At 41.4% G+C, this 21,017-nt stretch overlaps 1 protein-coding gene across 1 annotated transcript in view; it reads left to right on the top strand.

Annotated features, from left to right (window-relative positions):
• The window catches only part of HCFC2 (host cell factor C2), an 886,151-nt gene that overhangs the window by 465,564 nt on the left and 399,570 nt on the right, over nucleotides 1-21,017 (top strand). Inside the window, exon 11 of the mRNA XM_044087200.1 lies at nucleotides 8,837-8,986. Within this exon, the coding sequence (XP_043943135.1) occupies nucleotides 8,837-8,986 (150 nt within the window). The remainder of the gene's footprint in view (nucleotides 1-8,836; nucleotides 8,987-21,017) is intronic.

Here is a 21,017-nt window from a genome sequence, read left to right as displayed (position 1 = left end):
TTGACTGCTGCCCTGCCTCCCCTGGACATCTTTCTTGAGGCTGGTGAAAGGCCAGTGGATTGCCCAGTTATCTCGGATTCCTCTGCCACGGCCCTGTTGCAGGCCAGCATGAAGCCGACTTCTCGCAAGTCCTCAGAGGCTCTGCAGACGTCTGCTCTGGATGTTGAAGGGGAACCTCGGCTAATTATTTCTGAGGCACCAAGGGGGATACCACAAATCCTAGTTTTGGAGGAGATTCCTACTATATTGGTTGAGTGTTGCTGGGGTCTGAACCTCCTAGGGTTTTTAGGGCAGACATTCCTCAGCAGAAGAAAAAAGTGCATTTTCTCTGCTACTAAAGATCCCCAACATGAATGGCAGGATTTTACCCAGGGGTTGTTTAATGCCTTAATGGCCTTAAAGACTCTTCAAGGAGCTTCTGTGCCTGCTCCTCCTTGGTCGTCTATTTCTGTTAAGATGTTCAGAGAGCAGGAGTCCCCTGAAGAGGATTTGGATTCAGGGAATAGTCTTTGGCATATTCTTCTCAAATCCTTACTCCTTTGGATAATGGTTATGAGGAGGAAGATTCAATGAGTCCAGATTCTCCCTTAGAAGACTTCTCCTTTGGGGGCACTGTTTCTCGGATGACGGAATATTTAAAATGGGACTGATGTTCTTCATCTCACATTGCTGCAGTCCTAACAATTGGGTAGTCCGCTGTCCTCGGTCGGCCCGAATATCAAAGTATAAGGCTGACGTCGGTCAGGGCGCATTTGACTGACGTCAGTACGTCAGGGTACAAATGCGCATGACCGGCGTCATATCCTCAGTCTTTTTTGCCGCATGGTCCGATGCAGAAGCAGTGTTGCAAGTGCCGGTTGGCGTTCTGAGATTTTTCGATTTAGAAGTTTCAGACCGAGTTCAAAGTTGGCTAAGTACCCGTTGGGAATATTTTAGTTTTTCTTGCCTCAGTCATATACGGATGTCAGAAAAAGTTAATAATTGCATTTCTTGTGGGAAACAGATACCGCATAAAGATTATCATACTTTGTGTATTCCTTGCATAGGGCCTGAGCCCGGCGTTGTTGGCTGTTGCTCTTGTGCTAGATTTAATAAACGCACTATAAAGAGAAGGTTGGATTGTGCGAGGTTAGTCTTTGGGAAGCGGTGTAACTATAAAATGCCGTCGGATGCTCCGACGCCCGCTTCTTCAAAGAAGCGCAAGGACAAGGCAGTTAAGCCTAGGCTAGAAGAACCGTCTGTACCAGACGCGGTTCTTTAGAGGTGTCGGTGGAGCGGTGGCTCCACCGGAGGTTTCTTTGTGTTCCCAGGGGAGACCTTGTTATTACAAGATGTGGCCTCTCAGGAGACTAGTCAGGCTGAGGGGGCTTCTCATGTTACTATACTCCCCTCCCTTCCTAAGGTGGCTAGGCCCTCTCCTTCTGTTTCCAAGGCTTCCCCCAGGGGCAGGCCAGGTTTAGCTTCAGTTAGTGTTACCCCTAGCTCTTCAGGTACTGTGCCCAAGAAGCATATGCTTAAAATGGCAGAAGATTTGATTACTTTGATTAGGGGTTCTATGCCCCCTCCTGATAAGAGGCCTAGGCTGGAGCCTGAGCTGGGGGGTTTTGAGCAGGCTTCAGATGTTTCAGAGTCTTCGGCTGAAGACTTGCAGGAGTACTCTCCTTATTCTGATTCTGATGTGGATGATTCTACTCCTTCTGCTACTCCTCCTGAGGATTTTTCTTTTTCAGAAACTCTTCATTCCATGAGGGAGCATTTTAAGTGGGAAGGTCAGGACTTCTCTGATTCCAGAAAATGGCTTAGGGAATTTCTGTTGTTACCCCAGCATAGGCCTTTGGCTATACCTCCTGTTTTGGCTGTAGTGGAAGATGTTTTTATGGAAGCTTCTCTTAATCCTGATTCTTTGCCTCCTGCTCCTGTTAAGCCGGATAGGTATTACAGGGTGCCTGAAGCTCATAAGTATCTTTTTAAGAGTCCTAGGGCAGACCCAGAAACTGTTAGCCATGGGCCTAAAGGTGTTAAGGCTTCTGTTGTTAAGAATCCGGTTCCTGCAGACAAGGAGGCTAGGGCCTTGGATAGATGGGGCAAGAAAGTCTATACTTCTTCCACTCTTGCTATGAGGGCTCTGAATTGCCAGTTTCACATGATGAAATACCAAAATTATCTCCTTTCACAATTGAAATCTAAGGTTGATGCTCTGGCAGTAGGTATTGATTGTAAGGAGTTGCAAGATTTAGTGCATGTTTCTGAACAGGTGGGTAAGCATTCTTTGCAATGTGGTTTTGATGCTGTACAGGCCTCGTCTAGGATGGCTGCCACTGGGTCAGTTCTTCGCAGGCACGCCTGGCTGAGGGATCAGAATTTGTCTGAACATGTTAAAACAAGGATTTTAGATGCTCCTTTACAATCTGACGTGTTGTTTGGTCCTCCTGTTGAGACAGTTTTAAAGAAAATGGAAGACAAGGCTAAGTCTATGCAGACTGTTAAAGATTTTTTGCAAGTCCAGCCTCCAAAGTTTAGTAGAAATTGGCCTACTAAAGGGTGGACATATCCTTCTTATGATTCACAGTCTAGGGGTAGATCTAGATGTGGTAAGGGCAGAGCTCAGGGCTCTTTCAGGCCTAGAACAGGGAGTTCTCCTGCACAGGCTTCGGGTGAGGGGCAGGGGTCAGTCCTTTCGTAAGCAGACCCAATGACCTACCTTTTCAGCTGCCAGAGCCTGCTCATCTGGCAGCACCTTTGGGGGGAAGGTTGGCACTTTTCAAAGAAAATTGGAGTTTAATTACCCAGGACAGATGGGTATTGGATATCATACACCACGGCTACAGGTTTTATTTCCATACCTTGCCTCCTTTCAAAGGCATACCAGACGTTCCTCCTCAACAAAGACTAGAGGCTCACAAGCAGGTTTCTCTGTTGCTCCGACTAGGGGCCATACAGCCGGTCCCTCTGCCAGAAGTGGGCCTAGGATTTTATTCTCGCCTGTTCCTAGTACCAAAGAAGGGGAACACGTGGAGACCAATTTTGGATTTATCTATCCTCAACACTTATCTGGACATTCCCAAGTTCAAGATGTTGACGTTGCAGCAGCTTTTACCTCTGCTGGGCAAAGATCATTGGATGGTAACTTTGGATCTCAAGGAGGCTTACCTTCATGTTCCTATCAGACTAAGTTGCAGACAGTATCTGCGTTTTCGAGCTGGGACTTCTCACTACCAGTTCTCTGCATTGCCCTTTGGCTTATCTACTGCGCCCAGAGTGTTCACGAAAGTTCTGGCTCCAGTGATAGCTTTCTTCAGACTAAAAGGAATACAGATCTATCCTTATTTGGACGACTGCCTAATTCTGGCTCAAGGAAGAGAAGAGCTTCATCATTTGGAATATGTGATAGCAGTGCTAAGATGCCTAGGGTATTCTGTGAACGAAATAAAGTCCAGTCTAGTACCCTCTCAAGACATGTGCTTTCTGGGTGTGAGACTGAATACAGCATCCCAGATGGCCTTTTTAACCCCGGACAAACAAAAGAGTCTATCCCTTTACTTCCATCAACTATCTCATCAGTCCGGGCTGACTGCAAGGACAGTCCTTCAAGCCTTAGGGTTCATGGCATCTTGTATTCTGGTGCTTCCCAATGCCAAACTGCATATGAGGAAGCTACAATGGTATCTCAAAAATGTATGGACACAGCACTGCCAGGATTTGGACACTGTCATTCAAATAATACCTTGCATTCAAAAGGAATTTTTGTGCTGGGCTCAGGAATGTCACCTAAACAAGGGACTCTCTGTGACCCGGCCAGAGGTGAGTCAAATTCTAACGACAGATGCCTCAGACATTGCTTGGGGAGCTCATCTAAATGGAAAGTGGATACAAGACAAGTGGCCTGCCAGACTACAGCATCTACATATCAACATGAAGGAGATGTTAGCAGTCCAGTTTGCATTAATGGCTTTCAAGGAGTTACTTCTTCCAGGGCAGGTGTTGATTCTAACAGACAACACAACTGTCATGTGGTACATCAACAAACAAGGGGGAACACATTCTTACCCATTGTGCAGGCAAGCAATGCTTTTATGGGAGACTGCGCTCAGCTTGCAACTAACTCTTCAGGCAAGATTTCTGCCGGGAGCACAGAACTCCTTAGCAGATGTGTTAAGCAGACAAATCATGGATCCCCACGAGTGGAAACTGGATCTTCATGTATTTCAAAGGTTGACAGTGTCCTGGGGAACTCCAGACATAGATCTGTTCGCTTCTCCACTAAACCACCAGCTGCCAAAGTTTTGCACAAAGAGGTTTCATCACACAGCTTGGAAAGTGGATGCTCTTTCTTTCAGTTGGAAAACTCTTCATGTGTATGCGTTTCCACCTCTGCCTCTTCTTCCAAAGGTGCTTCTAAAGGTCAGACAAGACAAGCCAAGGATGATTTTAATAGCTCCAGATTGGCCTCGGCAGCACTGGTACCCATTACTGAGGAGTCTGGTAAAGAAGCCTCCATGGCCTTTACCCTTGATTCCACATCTGTTGTCTCAGAAGGACGGTCGTCTGCTCAATGTCAAGCTTCACTCTCTTCATCTAACAGCCTGGCATATTCTGTTTTGAAAGACAGCAGGTCTCAACTTCCTCAACAAGTTTTAAATGTGATTATGGAAGCCAGAAGACCTAGTACAAGGAAAGTGTACGCAGAAAAATGGAAGAGATTTTTATTTTGGACTGCAGCAAAGAATTTGGAGATTTCAGAGCCTAATTTGAGTGTGGCTCTTCAATATCTTACTGAGTTATTGGACAAAGGTTTGTCTTTCTCTTCCATTAAGATTCATGCTGCAGCAATTTCAGCTCACTATGATTGTGACCCACCATTGTTTTCACATCCTTTGTTCAAGCAATTTCTTAGAGGGGCAAAGAATATAAGACCCCACGTAGAGCTCCTACTCCTGCTTGGGATCTCAATTTTGTGTTGGAGAAACTTACTCTACAACCTTTTGAGCCTGCAGCTACTGCTGAACTGAAATACTTGTCTTGGAAGACTGCTTTTTTGTTGGCCATTACTTCTGCAAGAAGGGTTTCTGAGTTACAGACCCTTATGGCGGTTGAGCCTTTTGATTTTTCATAAGGATAGGGTATCATTACGTACTAATCCTTCCTTTATGCCTAAAGTGGTTTCTAGTGTGGCTTTAAACCAAACTATTCATTTGCCTACGTTTTATGCAGATCCCCAAAATAAAGGGGAAAAGATTTTGCACACTTTAGATGTACACAGGCAATTGCGTTATTATTTGAGCAGGACTAAGGATTTTAGGCAGTCTCAGCAGTTGTTTGTTTCTTTTGCTTTGAGTTCTCAGGGCAAGCCTGTGTCAAAACAAACTATTTCTAGATGGATTGGGTGTTGCATTTCATTTTGTTATTCCCATCATGGCAAGGAGATTCCAGCTGGGATTAGGCCTCATTCCACTAGGGCTACTGCCACCTCAACAGCATTTCTGAGGGGGGTGGCAACTAAGGATATTTTGGAGGCAGCTACTTGGAGTTCAGTGCATACTTTCTCTAAGCATTATCACCTTCCTCTCTACTCTAAGTCTAGGGCTGGTTTTGCCACAGCTATTTTGCAGGGCATGTTGTCAGTTCCTGCTTCCTTATGATTTGCCAGCCTCCCTTACCTCTGCTTTGGGATTCTACCCAATAGTTAGGACTGCAGCAATGTGGAATGAAGAACATAGTACAGTTTTGTACCTACCATAAATGTAGATGTTCGAGGATCCACATTGCTGCAGTCCAATTTACCCTCCCTCCTTCCCCTCTGTGTTTAGGGGTGGTTGTGTAGGTGAGGTTATATTCTGCTAATTTTGTATATTTTGTATATATATATTTTGGTGCAGGTATGTTGGGTGTTTTTGGTTTTTGGCCTTATCTTTTCAGGGTCTTCTGACATCTGGGGCAAGAAAAGACTGAGGATATGACGTCGGTCATGCGCATTAGTACCCTGACGTACTGACGTCAGTCTAATGCGCCCTGACCGACGTCAGCCATATACTTTGGTATTCGGGCCGACTGGACAGCGGACTACCCAATAGTTAGGACTGCAGCAATGTGGATCCTCGAACATCTACATTTATGGTAGGTACAAAACTGTACTTTTTCTTATTTCTTGTTTGGCCTTTCTACTGACCCAGGGGTATTCACCAAATGCTCTCTCCTGTCATTGCCTTTTGCAGGATGCGAGGGGTTCAGATCTTTCCTTATCTGGATGACCTGCTCATTCAGGCTTCACCCCTCAAGGTCCTGCTTCATCACCTACAGTTTACAGTTTGTTACAAAGCCTGGGGTTTTCTCAGGTTCTTGGATTCATGGCCTCCACCATTCCTATGCTGCCTCTAGCCAGACTCTATATGAGAAAACTACAGTAGTTCATAAAGCCCAGTGTGGCTTCAACACTATTATCCACTGTGTTTCCTAGTTCCTTTCCTTACATGCCTCAAACCCGAGCTTCAGTGGTGGATTCGTCAGCTTTTTGTCAATCCAGGACTTCCTTTTCAACTCCCAGTCCCATCTCAGGAACTTTTGTCAGATGCCTCAGATAGGGGGTGGGGGAGTTTCCTTCAGTTCCTTCAAGGTCCTGGTCCTTGTCAGAGGTCAGAGCACATCAACATAAAGGAGATGATGGCTCTCCTTTTTACTGTTCAGGCTTTTAATTCTGTCTTTCTTCCAGGCCCTCTCAAAGTCTTCACAGACAATACCACAGTGATGTGGTATGTCAGCAGTCAAGGGAAGACATGGTCCTTCCATCTTTGCAGACTTGCTCTTCAGGTCCAGGGTCTAGCTGTTTAGTATCAAGTGACTCTACAGGCTGTCTCCATTCCTTCAGAGGAATATATAGTGGGAGATTCTTTGAGTAGGTCCCAATACACAAACTCACAAATGCATACTTTACAGAGATGCGTTTCTGGATATTATCCATCGGTAGTGTACTCCACAGGTAGATCTTTTTGCTTCCCCTTTGAACAGACAACTTCCTGTTTTCTGTGCCAGAGTCCCAAGTACTCTGCCTTGGAAGGTGAATGCACTTTTTCTTGTCTTATGTGTGAGATATACCTGTGCCTTCGAATTGTTCTTTTGATATTGCAGAAGAGGTTTTGATCCCTAGACCGAGCATTTATGATGCCATTTGACTTGCTGTTGTACAGTAATTCCATCAGTAATATGTCAGAAAATGCCTTGTATGCCAGACACAAATCTCCTCTTGACAAATCTGTAAGATACCGAGTGTAGTGACAGGGCTTTGAGTCGGTCCATGTAGGACGTGTTGTTTAGGCTGTTTATCCTTTTAGTAAGGTGCCTATATGGGCGTTCCAGTTGTTGCATGTGTTTGGACAGATGCATGCCAAATGGAGCATTATATTCAATGACTGGCCTAATTAGGGCTGAGTAAAAGGGGACAGTGACATCCCTAGATCTAGACACAATTCCTTTATCAGCTGTACAATATAGAAGGACTTTCTTGGAACAATAGACACATGTTGGTCAAAAGCTAAGTCAGTGTCCATATGTTTCCAAATCCTGAACAACTGTGTCAACTCTTAGGGGTATATTGTCAATGTGGTAGTTCCCTGGGGTAGTTAACTTCCCAAAGGACACAGTAATGCATTTTTTTGGCATTTAGTTTGTTTGTGTTTTGGCACTAATTATTTTTTTGAGACCAACCTTCCTGTAGGAGAGCTAAGTCATTTGGGGGTTCGCTGACTGCTTCTAGTAGAGTAATGTTCAGGAGGAACAAGATTTAAAGGAAGGCAGGAATTAGGCAACTTCTGTAATGTTAAAGTGAATAAAAGGTGCTAAATCATTTGTATACTGCATGACAGAGGCCACTGTTTCCTATGGTCAGTGTCCTTTTCTCTTAATGTATGTAAAGTCATGCTACTGTTTAAAACGTAGTGGTTTAATACAGATATTTAAGAAAAATATTTGCTCGTTCATCTTGCAAAGTCCTATAGGGTTTTCTCGGGTGCTGCTTCTGTCATTGGCCACATAATGTAAATGCAGATGCAGACCTTTATCAGTTGCTTTGGAAGTGTCTGACAGGAGTCAGTGCAGCTGAGGGTAGCCACATGATTACCAAAATGAAAAAGGAAATCGGCTATATTCTTTTATGGCATCTTACCAGCTGCACTTTCTTTTCCAGTGGATTTACTGATGGTAAGGTACATCTGTGCACAATGTTGTCTAGCATTAAGCCTCCTCTTGTTGTGGTTAAACTGTGTAAATTATCAAGGAAGTCTACCCATATTATGGTCTCTCATGTCATATTATTTCTCGGTCATGGTTATGCTCTCTGAATCTGTGACATTCCACAGTGCACTTACAATCATTAGAAGTAATTGTATTGAAGCAAGTTAAGCTGTGATTGTTTAGTGCTTTATGTATCATTTTATATGCTTTTCCTCACCAGGACTTCCTTGTATTGAGAAATACTCCATTAACTAGCAAAAATGAAGTGCCCACTAGCGGGAGGTTGGGATAGATGGTCCATCATATTTCTTGCCCTTATGACAGGCAAAAAAAATAAATGCAAGCAGTCCGTCAAAACTGATTTCCTTGCAGATGCAGTCTGTACCTGTGTGCCATTCTTAACTTTGAATGTCTTTGACTTAGTGTCCTAAGGGAAGCACAAGACCAGACCTGTGAGTTTTGGAAGTGACATCAGGCATTATGTAGTTAGAATTGTGGATGGGATGAAAGGGTATGCTGGAGAGGAAAGGCTGGGAGATGAGGGATCATTGCTTAAATAGTGTATATTTGCAAGCTGTGTATTTTGGTCAAAAGCTGTTTTATTGTATTGCAGCTCATCCTCTAGTAAACACCGAACCTGATTCAGTGCCCTTCAATTCAACCATTGGACCTAGTAACACGATACCATCACTGAAGACAGAAGAAGAAGAACTTCAGGACATTAAACATGAGTCCACTACTATGGATGCATTGCAGCTTGAAGGTATGGCAGTTGTCACCCCCCCTCAAGTCTTTTGTCCCTTCTGTTTAATGCATTTTAATTACTTTTTTTTTTTCATTTCATTGTAGTTTCAAGGCTGCTTTGGGGTTGCAGCCTCACTCAGAGCACTTGGGTTCAACTCGCAGCATAGACTTCGTTGTGTCAGCTAAGGCACATTGCAAGAGTTAAACTCCATTCAGTGACTATCCATTACCAGTTTATACCTGCATGATATCTTGGCTTAATTTGTATAGTGTTTTGTGTCTAAGGCTAAGAAGAAATTCTTTTCTTGGTGTAGTTGATACTGGATGTAGTTGCCCATTTGACTAGGTTCACTCAAGTCACTTGTTTAATATTGTTGTTCACATTTCTGTAACACTTATTGTAACCCTCTTTCATGTCACCTCCTTCTCGATTATTAGTGCATCTTCTAGACATCTGAAAGGTTTGTATCGAAGCATTCTCTGTTGTGCCCAATACTGTGTAACGTTCAGTGTGAGTTACATGCATTCATGCATGCCTGTCCTCTTGCTGCAGCCTTTTAATATCACCTGAAAGAGTTTTTTTTCATAGTTTAAAACTGGTCGTCTCTGTCTTAGGTTGGTTATTGTGATATATTGTGCTTGACCTTTGTCTTGTCTTTTTTTCTTTCTTTCTTCTTTTTTGTTCCCGTATGTTGTAGTCCTTCCTGTTATCCCTCACCTTTTCCATATCCTCTTTTTGTCTAATTTCTTTCCATAAGACAGTTATATTCTACTTGCTGTAGACTGGCCCAATGCTTAAACTGTCATTGGACGGTTTCTCCCTTTCAAAAAGGAAATTGGCTTCCAAGCTTGATTGTGGGCATAATTAGGGGAAATAAAGCAAGAGTAGATTTGTTTTTATTCCATGTCCCAGAGTGTGCACATGTATGTTGCAGCACACTTTCAGTCGACATTTACATGTCCTTTCTTACAGAGTAAGCTGTTTTCACTAGGATTCCATTTTCAGTGTCAGGAGTCACCATTATAACAGTTTGCCTTTCCCCTACTAAGAGTGTGAAATATATTTGTGACAGTACACTATGATCCATCCTCCCACTTGGTAAAACCTGTATGACCCAGTTTGATAGCCAGACCCAATCTGTTAATGGCACAGGTGAGCATTCTCCTTACCAGTTGGCTGGCTTTATTTTGGTCACTTTAGTGCTTTTTTGAGTAAAGCTGTCTGAGGTGCAGCAGGTTGGAATGTGATAATGCATTCTGTATTGGGAGGGTAGTAAAGCAAAGCTGCAGGCTATTTTTCTCAAAAATTGAGTTGTATTGCTACTAGATAGTGGCTGTTCTTAAATATAATTATTTTCTGCAGAGGGTTAACAATGCAAGTTTGATGTTTTTTGATGTGTTCTATAATAAGAGTTCTAAGAGTTTTAAGAGCACTTGCCTAGGGTCGGTTAAAAAAAAATAAGTTACCAAAGAATTCCTTTGCAAACTGTGAATAGCATCAGTTAATTACTGGGGGGGGGGGGAGCTAAGAAACAGCATTGCTCTTTTATTTAGAAATGTCTGTATTTAGCTGAAGTGTTTGTGTGGTCTGCATTGCTCTGTATATCACTCATCTCTGACTGCATTTAATTTTGATTTGAAGTTCTTTATTTAAGGTTTGAACACTTCTGTTTTGTATTTTATTCTAGTATTTCATTTGTTTTTGTTTTAAGTTTTGTATTCTGTTGGAGTTTTCAGAGTTCTTGCCTAGGCTCAGTTAAAAAAAGTTACCAAAGAATTCCTTGTAAACTGTGAATACCATCAGTTAATTAGTGTGGGGAGCTGAAAAACAACATTGCACTTTTATTTAGAAATATCTGTATTTAGCTGAAGTGTTTGTGTGGTCTACGTTGCTCTGTATATCACTCATCTCTGACTGCATTCTTCCCCCACCCACCCAGTCCTTGTGTTCTTAAATTTGATGGCTTTTGAGTTGCCCACCCCTGCTATAAGTCTCATTTTGGACACTCCTCCCATTCCCATCGCATCAGCTCATTCTACTGAGCAGAGAGAGAGAGAGAGAGATCATTTGGAAAGGACCACCCCCTTCGTTTCTCAACCTTGAATTATTGTGTTTCATCCAGTCTCACTTAACCTAAAAAAATGTACTTTACTCATCTGCTTTCTGTACTTGTGTTTCTTTCTACTTTATTACTTTATTTTGCTTTTGCTGCTTGTTCTTAAAAGTACTCAATTGCATTTATTTCTGCTACATTTATTATTGCTTGTTAGTAGCCTGATTAAATTGTAACTGTTATTCTAAGTCTTTTGATTTAAGCACTTGAACTTCAGGCCAGTTGTTTTACATTAAGAAGGTTTATGGTCTACACTCTTGTGGCAGGAGAGAGCTTACATCCTTCTAAGTTGGGAATTGCTGGCTGAAGGCTTATTGTGCCTGCTTTTTTGAATTTTTTTTCTGAAATTGGTGTGCCTTGTTTGCTGTAGCATAGACTAAATTCAGACCTGCTGGAATCTAGCTCTGTTTGTATAACTTGAGCACTAATTCAGGCCATCTTTTTTGGGGAGGGTTCCTCTGCACCCTAGTGGCAGGAGTGTGCAGTTAGAACTTGTCTGATTGAAGACTGCTGGAACAGGGCTCAGTTTTGATATTTTTTATTGGTTAATTGGTTAATTTGTTTAAATCAGTTTGCTGCCGTTATATTTAAAATACAAGTAATCTCTGTGGCATCCCCAACGTCTCAAGCAACTCACTAAACAAGTATAGTTGGTCCAAAAACAAAACAGTGTAAGAAACTTCTCTGTGTGAAAGATTTTCAATCCATATATATATATATATATATATATATATATATATATATATATATATATATATAAAATCGCTGTATATTAATCAGATCAGTTAATGGTAGTAGAAGGAGCAAACTTAAACTTGTCCCAAGTCAAAAAAATATATAATTTATATTGTACAGAATTACTAAGTTTTCAAAAGTAATTCAAGCAGGGTAGGTAGTCTGTTTCCAAGATGAGTTTAAGTTCGCTACTTCTACTACCATTATCTGATCTGATTAATATACAGTGATTAACTAGATATATATGGATTGAAAATCTTCCACACGGAGAAGTTTCTTGCACTGTTTTGCTACTGTTATATTTAAGTGTGTATCTGTTTTCCTGTGTTAAATTGACTTAGAGTTTAAACATCTTTAGCATAGTCTGGTTACAGGTTTTGCTGTATCCAGATCTGTTTGTGTGATTCCTGTGTTTCCTGCTACGCCATCTGGTATTGGTCAGGGCCTGCCTGCACTTAGTGGGAGTAAGTGAAATGGTTGGAACTGGTCCGGCATAGGGTGTTAAGCCAAGAGCTCAGGGACAAGGGTTGATTGTCAATTCGAATGTTTCTATTTTACTTTCATTTTTGTAGTATTTAAACCCAGCATTTGTGTGGGTTTGTGCTTGTTTCCCCCATCATGCACCATCGCTGCTCTGTTTTAACCCTTTGCAAGGTACCTCAGTTGCACTTTTTCCCTTACCAGCATTCCTGTGTAAGTGAGGCCCTCGCCTGCCGCTACTGTATTTATTTTATCCAGCCCTACTCATACCTGTTGGTACTCTCCTCAGATAGTACTCACTCTACTATTCCTGACCTCTCTTCCACAGATTTTGATAATCATGGACAGACAATTTCCTATGGTTTCTCCTGCTAGTCTGGTTGACATGGCCTGAGACAATGTAGCAACTGTCTTATGTACACAGACAACCCTCTACTACTACCACCTAGGAACACAATATGTGAGAGATGCAATTACATTAAGAACCTAGAATCCTTGCTGTCTCAGTCACAAGCCAGTACATCTGGCACTGAGAAGGTTGTCTGCACAAACACTATGAACACCACACCTCTAACACCACCCACATTTGTACAACACACTCCTACATATGCGGGGATTCTCAACGAAAGCATACCTAAACAAAAGAGACCTCCGAAGTAAAAACACACATGCATGTCACAACCCACAGCACCAAGCATCACGCATAGTACAAACATCCAGCCACAAACCCAACATATACTAGTCATAGGAGACTATTGTGAGAGACAGATGTGCCCCTCACTAGGCTAGACAAGGAGAAAGTCACTGTAAGTTGCTTGGCAGGTGCTAGAATCCACCATATCACAGACGCACTCAGGTCTCTCAACAACAGGTACTGTTATGACTCTGTCATAGTTCATGTTGGTATGAATGACTTGAGATGTACCTCTCTGGACTATTTGAAGAGAGACGTGATTGAGCTCGCTGATTATTTATCCCAGGCAGGTATGTCCCTAGCCTAAAAGCCCTGTCCCTCTACTCAGTCTCCTACAGAAGACTGCTCAGAGGTTTCTTGCATCTGGCATACAAGGCCATCTCAGACTTTGCCTTGATGGAGTTGCTGCATATCCGTAAGTCAAACTCCACTCGCGCAACCCACACGCAAGGCCTTAACCTGGTCTGTGACAGTAATAGAACTGGTTGGCAGGATAGGTTTGTGTCCCAAAGACTCCCCCATCTGTGGAATAGACTCCTTCTCCATTTCAAGCAGTGTACTTCTTAGTCCTCTTTAAGAGGAACCTAGAAGACTGGATGGGAAAGTGAAAATACACCCCTGGGATCCCACCTGTGTCCCTGCTGGACTGGGGAAACAGGTGCTGACTTTGAGGGAACATGGGCGAAATTCTTGGCTAAGCTTATAAGGGCCTCCGGGCCAATAGCCTAATATTATCCTATGAACCTATAATAGAGATGCCAAAAATAAAATAGCAGGATTCTTTTTTTTTTTTTTTCTTAACCTGGTGGAAGATAGATTGTCTAATGTATACTAGACTGGCAGCAGACTGGTAAAGTCACAAATGCACAGGTTACTGGTCCTCATTTTAGGTAGTAAATTTTTGAGATGGTATATAATGGAGAATTGTTTGCAGGTGGGGCTGTATGGTGGGCAAAACACCCAGAAAGTAGAAGAATGTTTTGATAATGTGACTGTAGCATTCACTGTCAGCTGCCCTTTTTTTTATTTCACATACAACTCGTTGACGATGAAATGATGAGTTTCTTGGTGTCATTGGTATCAGATTTGGAAATGGTTAATCTGGATTACACCAGTACAGTAGTAAGCTAGCTGTTGTGATAGTTAATGCTTTGTTTTCTCTTCTGTATCTAGAGAGTCCCAGGGCAGCATTTGAATTGATGGATTATTGTTACTGCAAAAATTAGAGTTGATACCAGCAAATGAATGCATTGACAGAGGCAGGTGGAGGCTTTGTAGTAAAGTTAGGAGTATATAGGAACAAAAAAGTTAGGTGAGCTGAGTGAAGATGTGCGCAGAGCCAAATAGAAAAGGTGAGCCTTCAGTGGAGGCAGAGAGTATGGTTATGGTTATTTTATACAGTTGTCATGGATGTTTGTACAAACAGTAAAAGTAATAGAGAATTTGTGCCCCATACATTAGATGCTATTAATAGTTGTCTAAGGGAAGAGCTGCAAAATACCCTATACTAGATTACCAGTGGAGCAAAGTGGTCACTCATATATTCCATTTATTAAGAATGCACGCATGTTATTCTTGTGTCGCAAGTACAAATGCTAGTCTTTGTTTCCAGTAGAAGGAATACCTAATGTTGTCATGTCTGACAATTGCCTGCAATACAAAAGTCATTCACTCAGAAGATGTGCTCATGAGTAGAAATTCAGACGTATAATTTCATGTCCACATTATCTGCCCAAAGATGAATAAGTGGAAAGAACTATCTAAAGAGTGAATAATGTCAAGAAAGAGCAAAATCTGTGCGTCACTTTACAGTTTTGAAATGCAGGAGAGTCCTCTGTTGCAGGGACTGACGCTTACCAACTTGCTTATTAGTGGGCAGAAGCCTGAAAGATGAATTACTTATTTCAGCAATATAATTGATGCTTGACTATTAATACAAAGTAAGGTAATGAGAAAGAAATGCTGTTTTAATAAAAGCTGCAGATGACCAGGTCTGCAGGCTATGGAGATAAAGTAAGGCTGTAAATGTTGTGTTAGAGTTTGCTGCTTGAAGCTGAAGGGGTTGGTCATGTACATTTATCAAGATTTTGCTAATTGTGGGTAAGATGGAGAACTGAAAAAAACTTGTCAAAATGATTTTGACAAAAGACGAAGGGCTGAAGTCCATCTTGTCAGTATTCCCAGTCATCACTGGGCATCTGAATTTTCACCTGTGTTTGAGAGTACTTCTGGAGTGTGTCCTGCCAAGGCAAGTGAAAATAACATACAGATCTGATGTTGCCTTTTCTGTTCATCTCTACCTGTGGGTTACCAGAGCCGAAGCAGGCATCTATGTAATTTTCAGTCCTGGAGCTCTGCTTCCCCTACGCATAGCACCCTACTCCAGTTGAATCTCCTCATGTCTTGTTTGCCCCCATTGTCAGTGGATCGTGGTCTTAAGAGCTCTGCATAACTGATTTTCTGTGTATAGTGTGTGTGTGATATATATATATATATATATATATATATATCTCCCTGCGGGCACTGCTGTTGCTGCCAATACATCATTGAAGGGAACAGCTTCACGTTGAGTAATAGGAAACTCCCTATTACCTTCCAGCATAACTACACCTGCAACAGCACCAATGTAGTCTAGTCTACTTAGGGAAGTGCACCCACTGCCCAGCCTTCTATATAGGAAAGACCACTTGCAAACTATGTGACAGAATTAAAGAACACTACCAAGCCATCCAGCACTATGACACCACAAATGCCCTAGCCAGACACATTAAGCATTGCATACAACCCCCAGGTTTAACTTTCTTGTGTTAGAGAGAATCTCCACTTTCAGTGGAGAATCGAGCACACCTCTTGAAGTAAAAGAGCTGAATTGGCAGATATAGCCTGGGGCCGACACACACCCCAGCCTGAACGGGAATCTGAACATTAAGTGCATGGTTAAATGGATTAGATAGCAGCTACCCATGTCATCATTGCAACAAACAGCACTTTATAACGGTACAGTATTTAAATTTAGTTGGAATGCTCTCGATTTTATTTCTGAAGAAGTTCGTGAAGAATACATAAACATACGAACGAAAGCGCGCAAATCCAGCTCTGGCTCACGTGTGTTTTTTCTAGTTAATGGATCATCTAGCAGCTTTTCGTGTGTGTGTGTGTGTGTGTGTGTGTGTGTGTGTGTGTGTGTGTATATATATATATATATATATGTATATGGTTTACTATCATAATTTCGAACATGTTTGTTGCGAGTACTTGCGTACTCCAAAAACATTGTCGAAACTTATGATGGCGACCAAGAAAAAGAACAAATAAAAAAATGTTGACAATTAGAAATCGAATTGTCGACATTTTTCGAACATACCACCACATCTGGTGTCAGACAACACACATTTTGCAGGGGGAAAGCCCCCCTGCTCCCCCCCACACCCCCTGCTACTTATATATATAAACTCCAAGACTGCACTGCATTGAGGGAAAGGGTACATTTCCCATTGCCCACTATAGTGCGATCTCCACAATATGCCAAATTCACAACAGCAAACGCACAATACCATTCGCTGTTGTACATTCGGCATGTTGTTTTTCACACATACAAACCTGTGCAAACTTAATTTCGGATATCCGTTGTCACACACTTCAGCCACGACATTTTGATGGTACATCATATATACATATACAGATATATATATATATATATATATATATATATATATATATACCTATCAAAACATCGAAAGGTCATAACATCTAAACTCAAAACATCAAGACCATAACATCTAAACCTCAAAACATCTGAAAGTCATAGCATCGAATCTCAAAACATTGAAAACTACAAAGCAACTATAAATAATATCCCACACACTGTTTACTACGTTTCTGCAGGAGGACAAGCCCCCCTGCACCCCCCCCCCGTAAATTAAATATACCAACTCCACGATTGCACTACAGTGGGGGAAAAGGTTAATTTCCTAACCCCACTGTGGTGCGATCTCGGAGTTGGTATATTTAATTTATGGGGGGTGTGGGGGTGGAGCCCCCCACATGGGGGGTGCAGGGGGGGCTTGCCCTCCTGCAGAAATGTAGTAAACAGTGTGTGGGATGTTATTTATAGTTGCTTTGTAGTTTTCAATGTTTTGAAATTCGATGTTATGACTTTTAAATGTTTTGAAGTTTAGATGTTATGGTCTTGATGTTTTGAGTTTAGATGTTATGAGGAGTAGATGTTTTGATAGGCAACTATATATATATATATATATATATATATATATATATATATATATATATATATATATATATATATATATACACACACACACACTGGATATAAAAAGTGTACACACCCTGTTAAAATGCCAGGTTTTTGTGATATAAAAAAATGAGCACAATAAGTAATTTCAAAACTTTTCCCACCTTTAATGTGACCTATAACCTGTACAGTTCAATTGAAAAACAAACGTCTGTTAGGGGAAAAAATATAAAAAATAAAAAACGTACAATAAGATAGTTGCATAAGTGTGCACACCCTTAAACTAATACTTTGTCTAAACCCCTTTTGATTTAATTACAACATTGTCTTCTTGGGTACACATCTGCCATCAATTAAAGAGACTCTGATTAACCCCAAATAAAGTTCAGCTATCCTAGTAGGATTTTCCTGACATTTACTCAGTTGCCTGCTACAGCAAAATCCGTGGTTCACAGGGACCTTACAAAGCATCAAAGGGATCTCCTTGTTGAAAGGTATCAGTCAGGAGACGGGTACAAAACAATTTTCACAGCATTGGATATACCATGGAACACAGTGAAGACAGAAATCAAAAAGTGAAGAAAATATGGGGCAACAGTGATGTTGCAAAGAACTGGACGTCCCTCCAAAACTGATGAAAAGACTAGACGAAAACTGGTCAGAGAGGCTGCCAAGAGACCTACAGCAACACTGAAGGAGCTGCAGGAATTTCTGGCAAGTACTGGTTGTGTGCTACATGTGACAATCTCCAGTTTTCTCCATGTGTCTGGACTTATGGGGAAGAGTTTCAAGACAGAAGCCTTGTCTTTCACAGAAAAACATCCAGGCCCAGCTAAAATTTGCAAAACAATACATAGTCTCCCAAAAGCATGTGGGAAGTGTTATGGACTGATGAGATCAAGGTTGAACTTTTTGGTCACAATTCCAAAAGGTACATTTGGCGCAAAAGCAGCACTTCACATCACCAGAAGAACATCATCCCCACGATGAAGCATGGTGGTGGCAGTATCATGCTTTGGGGTTGCTTTTCTTCAGCTGGAACTTGGACTTTAGTCAAGGTGGAGGTGTTTATGAACTGTTCCAAATAGCAGTCACTTTTAGCCAAAAACCTTCAAGTGTCTGCTAGAAAGCTGAAGATGAAGAGGAAGTTCACTTTTCAACATGACAATGACCCCAAGCATGCATCCAAATCAACAAAAGAATGGCTTCACCAGAAGAAAATTAGTTTTGGAATGGCCCAGCCAGAGCCCAGACCTAAATCCAATAGAAAATCTCTGGGGTGATCTGAAGAGGGCTGTGCACAACAGATGCCTTTGCAATTTGACAGATTTGGAGCGCTTTTGCAAGGAAGATTGGGCAAATATTGCCAAGTCAAGATGTGCCATGCTGATAGACTCCTACCCAAGAAGACTGAATGCTGTAATTAAATCAAGACGTGCTTCAACAAAGTATTAGTTTAAGGGTGTGCCCACTTATGCAACCAGCTTATTGTACGTTTTTTATTTTTTATGTTTTTCCCCTAACAGATTTGTTTTTCAATTGAATTGTACAGGTTATAGGTCACATTAATGGTGGGAAAAGTTTTGAAATGATTTATTGTGGTCTCATTTTTTATATCTCTTAACAGGGGTGTGCGCACTTTTTATATCGTGTGTGTGTGTGTGTGTGTGTGTGTGTGTGTATATATATATATATATATATATGTATAATTTCATAATTCTTCCATTCTGCTGCCTCCTCTACCTTTCTTTGTTTGTAGTCTGTTTCTTAGTATAAGTGTGTATACTGTTTGGTTATGGTGCACCTAGCCATCAGTTGCATGTCTTGCTTCACTTTTTGTGCCAGAGCCCTGGCCAACAGAAGGGCCAGACTAGTTTTTGAAAGGCCTTCCCTTGCCCTTGGCAGCCAGTCTGTGAGAAGCTTTGTTTGTTCATTCATTCAGTCATTCCTTCAGGTATTCATTCAGTTTGGTAACTAAAGTACAACACTGATCCAAATAGATTTATTACAGTCTCAGCCTAGACGAATATAAATGACAATATACAAGCAAATGAAGAAGTATGATGAATACAATTGAAATGTTGTGTGAAAATAGTAATGAACCAATAACAGTCAAAAGAAAGAACACAGTCTGAGGGACACTAGGAAGGGATGGTTAGATTAAGGAGGGAAGAAGGGAGTGAAATAGCGAAGGTATAGACCGCATGTTTAAAAAGACAGCAAAAGTAAGGAAAAGGCACACACAAATTAACTAAATACAATATATACAGTTTGGAAGAGATGTTGCATATTAGTGCACGGGAAATTATGTCAAGAAGTTAAAGATGCTTGATTGGTAAAGGGGAGGAATGTGATGTTTCTTGAGGGAAAGCATTTGCAGATTGACTCAGATTTGAGATGGTCTTTAGATGAGCACAGAATGAGGGGTATGAGATGAGGTGTTTAAGATTTGTGGGGAGGAATTCCCATAATTTGGGGCCTAGGATGAAGAAGGCATGGCTAGTGCAGTGAGATACATTTCCTGGACATTGAAGATGTGGACTAGAATGGTTAAGACTTCTTAGCTTGTAGTTTCACACATTAGAATTGCCCCCTTTAAATGGCAAACACCTGCATTAGTCTCTGGTCTTCCCGGGGGATTCATTGCAGAGCTTGCACTACGGGCATGCACTCTCCAGTCCTCCCCTCAGAGAGAGGCAACCGGAGTTTGTCATTATTTCTCTTTCTCCTGGCCAATTTTACTAGTACCTGAGCAGCTAAACAAACCCAGATCATCTAGAATGAGTCAGGGTTTTCTCCCATATTGCTAGTAGAGCTGACTTAACATTATATCAGTGAAATGGGAACAAAGGGCAATACAGCAAGATCTCATATTTGTGAGATCCAGAAATATGACACCTGTTAGATTTGTTATTAATACCTTAACAGTGCAGTAGTGATACTCTGGCAATGCCGTGGCCTTCTATGACACTACTGCAGTATGCAGAGAAGGCCATGCTGATTTATGTTTCTTAAGCTGTAGGGTAACTAGGTATTTATGATGGTTAGAGAGGGAGTAAGAAAAAAAGATCTGTACGTGGTTATGCAGGACTGGTCACCTGGTTTATGGATAGATGTAGTAATGTTGATTTGCAGAGATCAGTGATGTTGCTAGAAATGAAGGGTGCAGTGAGGATAGTAATGAATGAATGATAGCTGACATAAATATAGGCTTTAAGGAACGTGGAAAGGAGTCCATTAGTAGCAGGAGAGCTTTTGTCTTAGACTGTATTGATCAGTTGTTAGCTCATCTTTCAAGGAGGTTGGATATGCTGAGTACATGTGTAGAAATCTTTCTATTACTGTATCACTTAGAGGTGAATCCACCTTCTTAATTGGTGGCATTAGCGCCTCACCTTTATATTCCCTGTATTGTTGTTAGCTGTACAAGTTACTTTAAAATGTTCCAAAGAGAATGTCGATAGTTGCTAAAGTCAAAACAGTCACAGAGGAACCAGGAATGCAAGTAGCCTTATTTAAAACATCAAGCTCAACTCTTTCACAAATATAAATTTAACTCAAAGCACTAAGACCTTCTACATATCAATTTATATACACTTTTTAAAAATTATGTGATCAGTCACAGAACCAGTCATTTATTCTATCTAGAGTTGTTGCTTCTTTTGGCTTTTCCTGGTTAGGGGTCGCCACAGCAGAGCTCCGGTCCGCTAATGATTGGCAGTAGATTTTTACGTGCCGAGTTGCCAGCCCTGATGCACAACCTTCAACGAAGGTATGC

Source organism: Protopterus annectens, chromosome 11.part0, assembly GCF_019279795.1.
Source record: "Protopterus annectens isolate FY-2018-M chromosome 11.part0, PAN1.0, whole genome shotgun sequence".
Taxonomy (NCBI): Eukaryota; Metazoa; Chordata; order Ceratodontiformes; family Protopteridae; genus Protopterus; species Protopterus annectens.
This window is presented reverse-complemented; position numbering and strand designations above follow the sequence as displayed.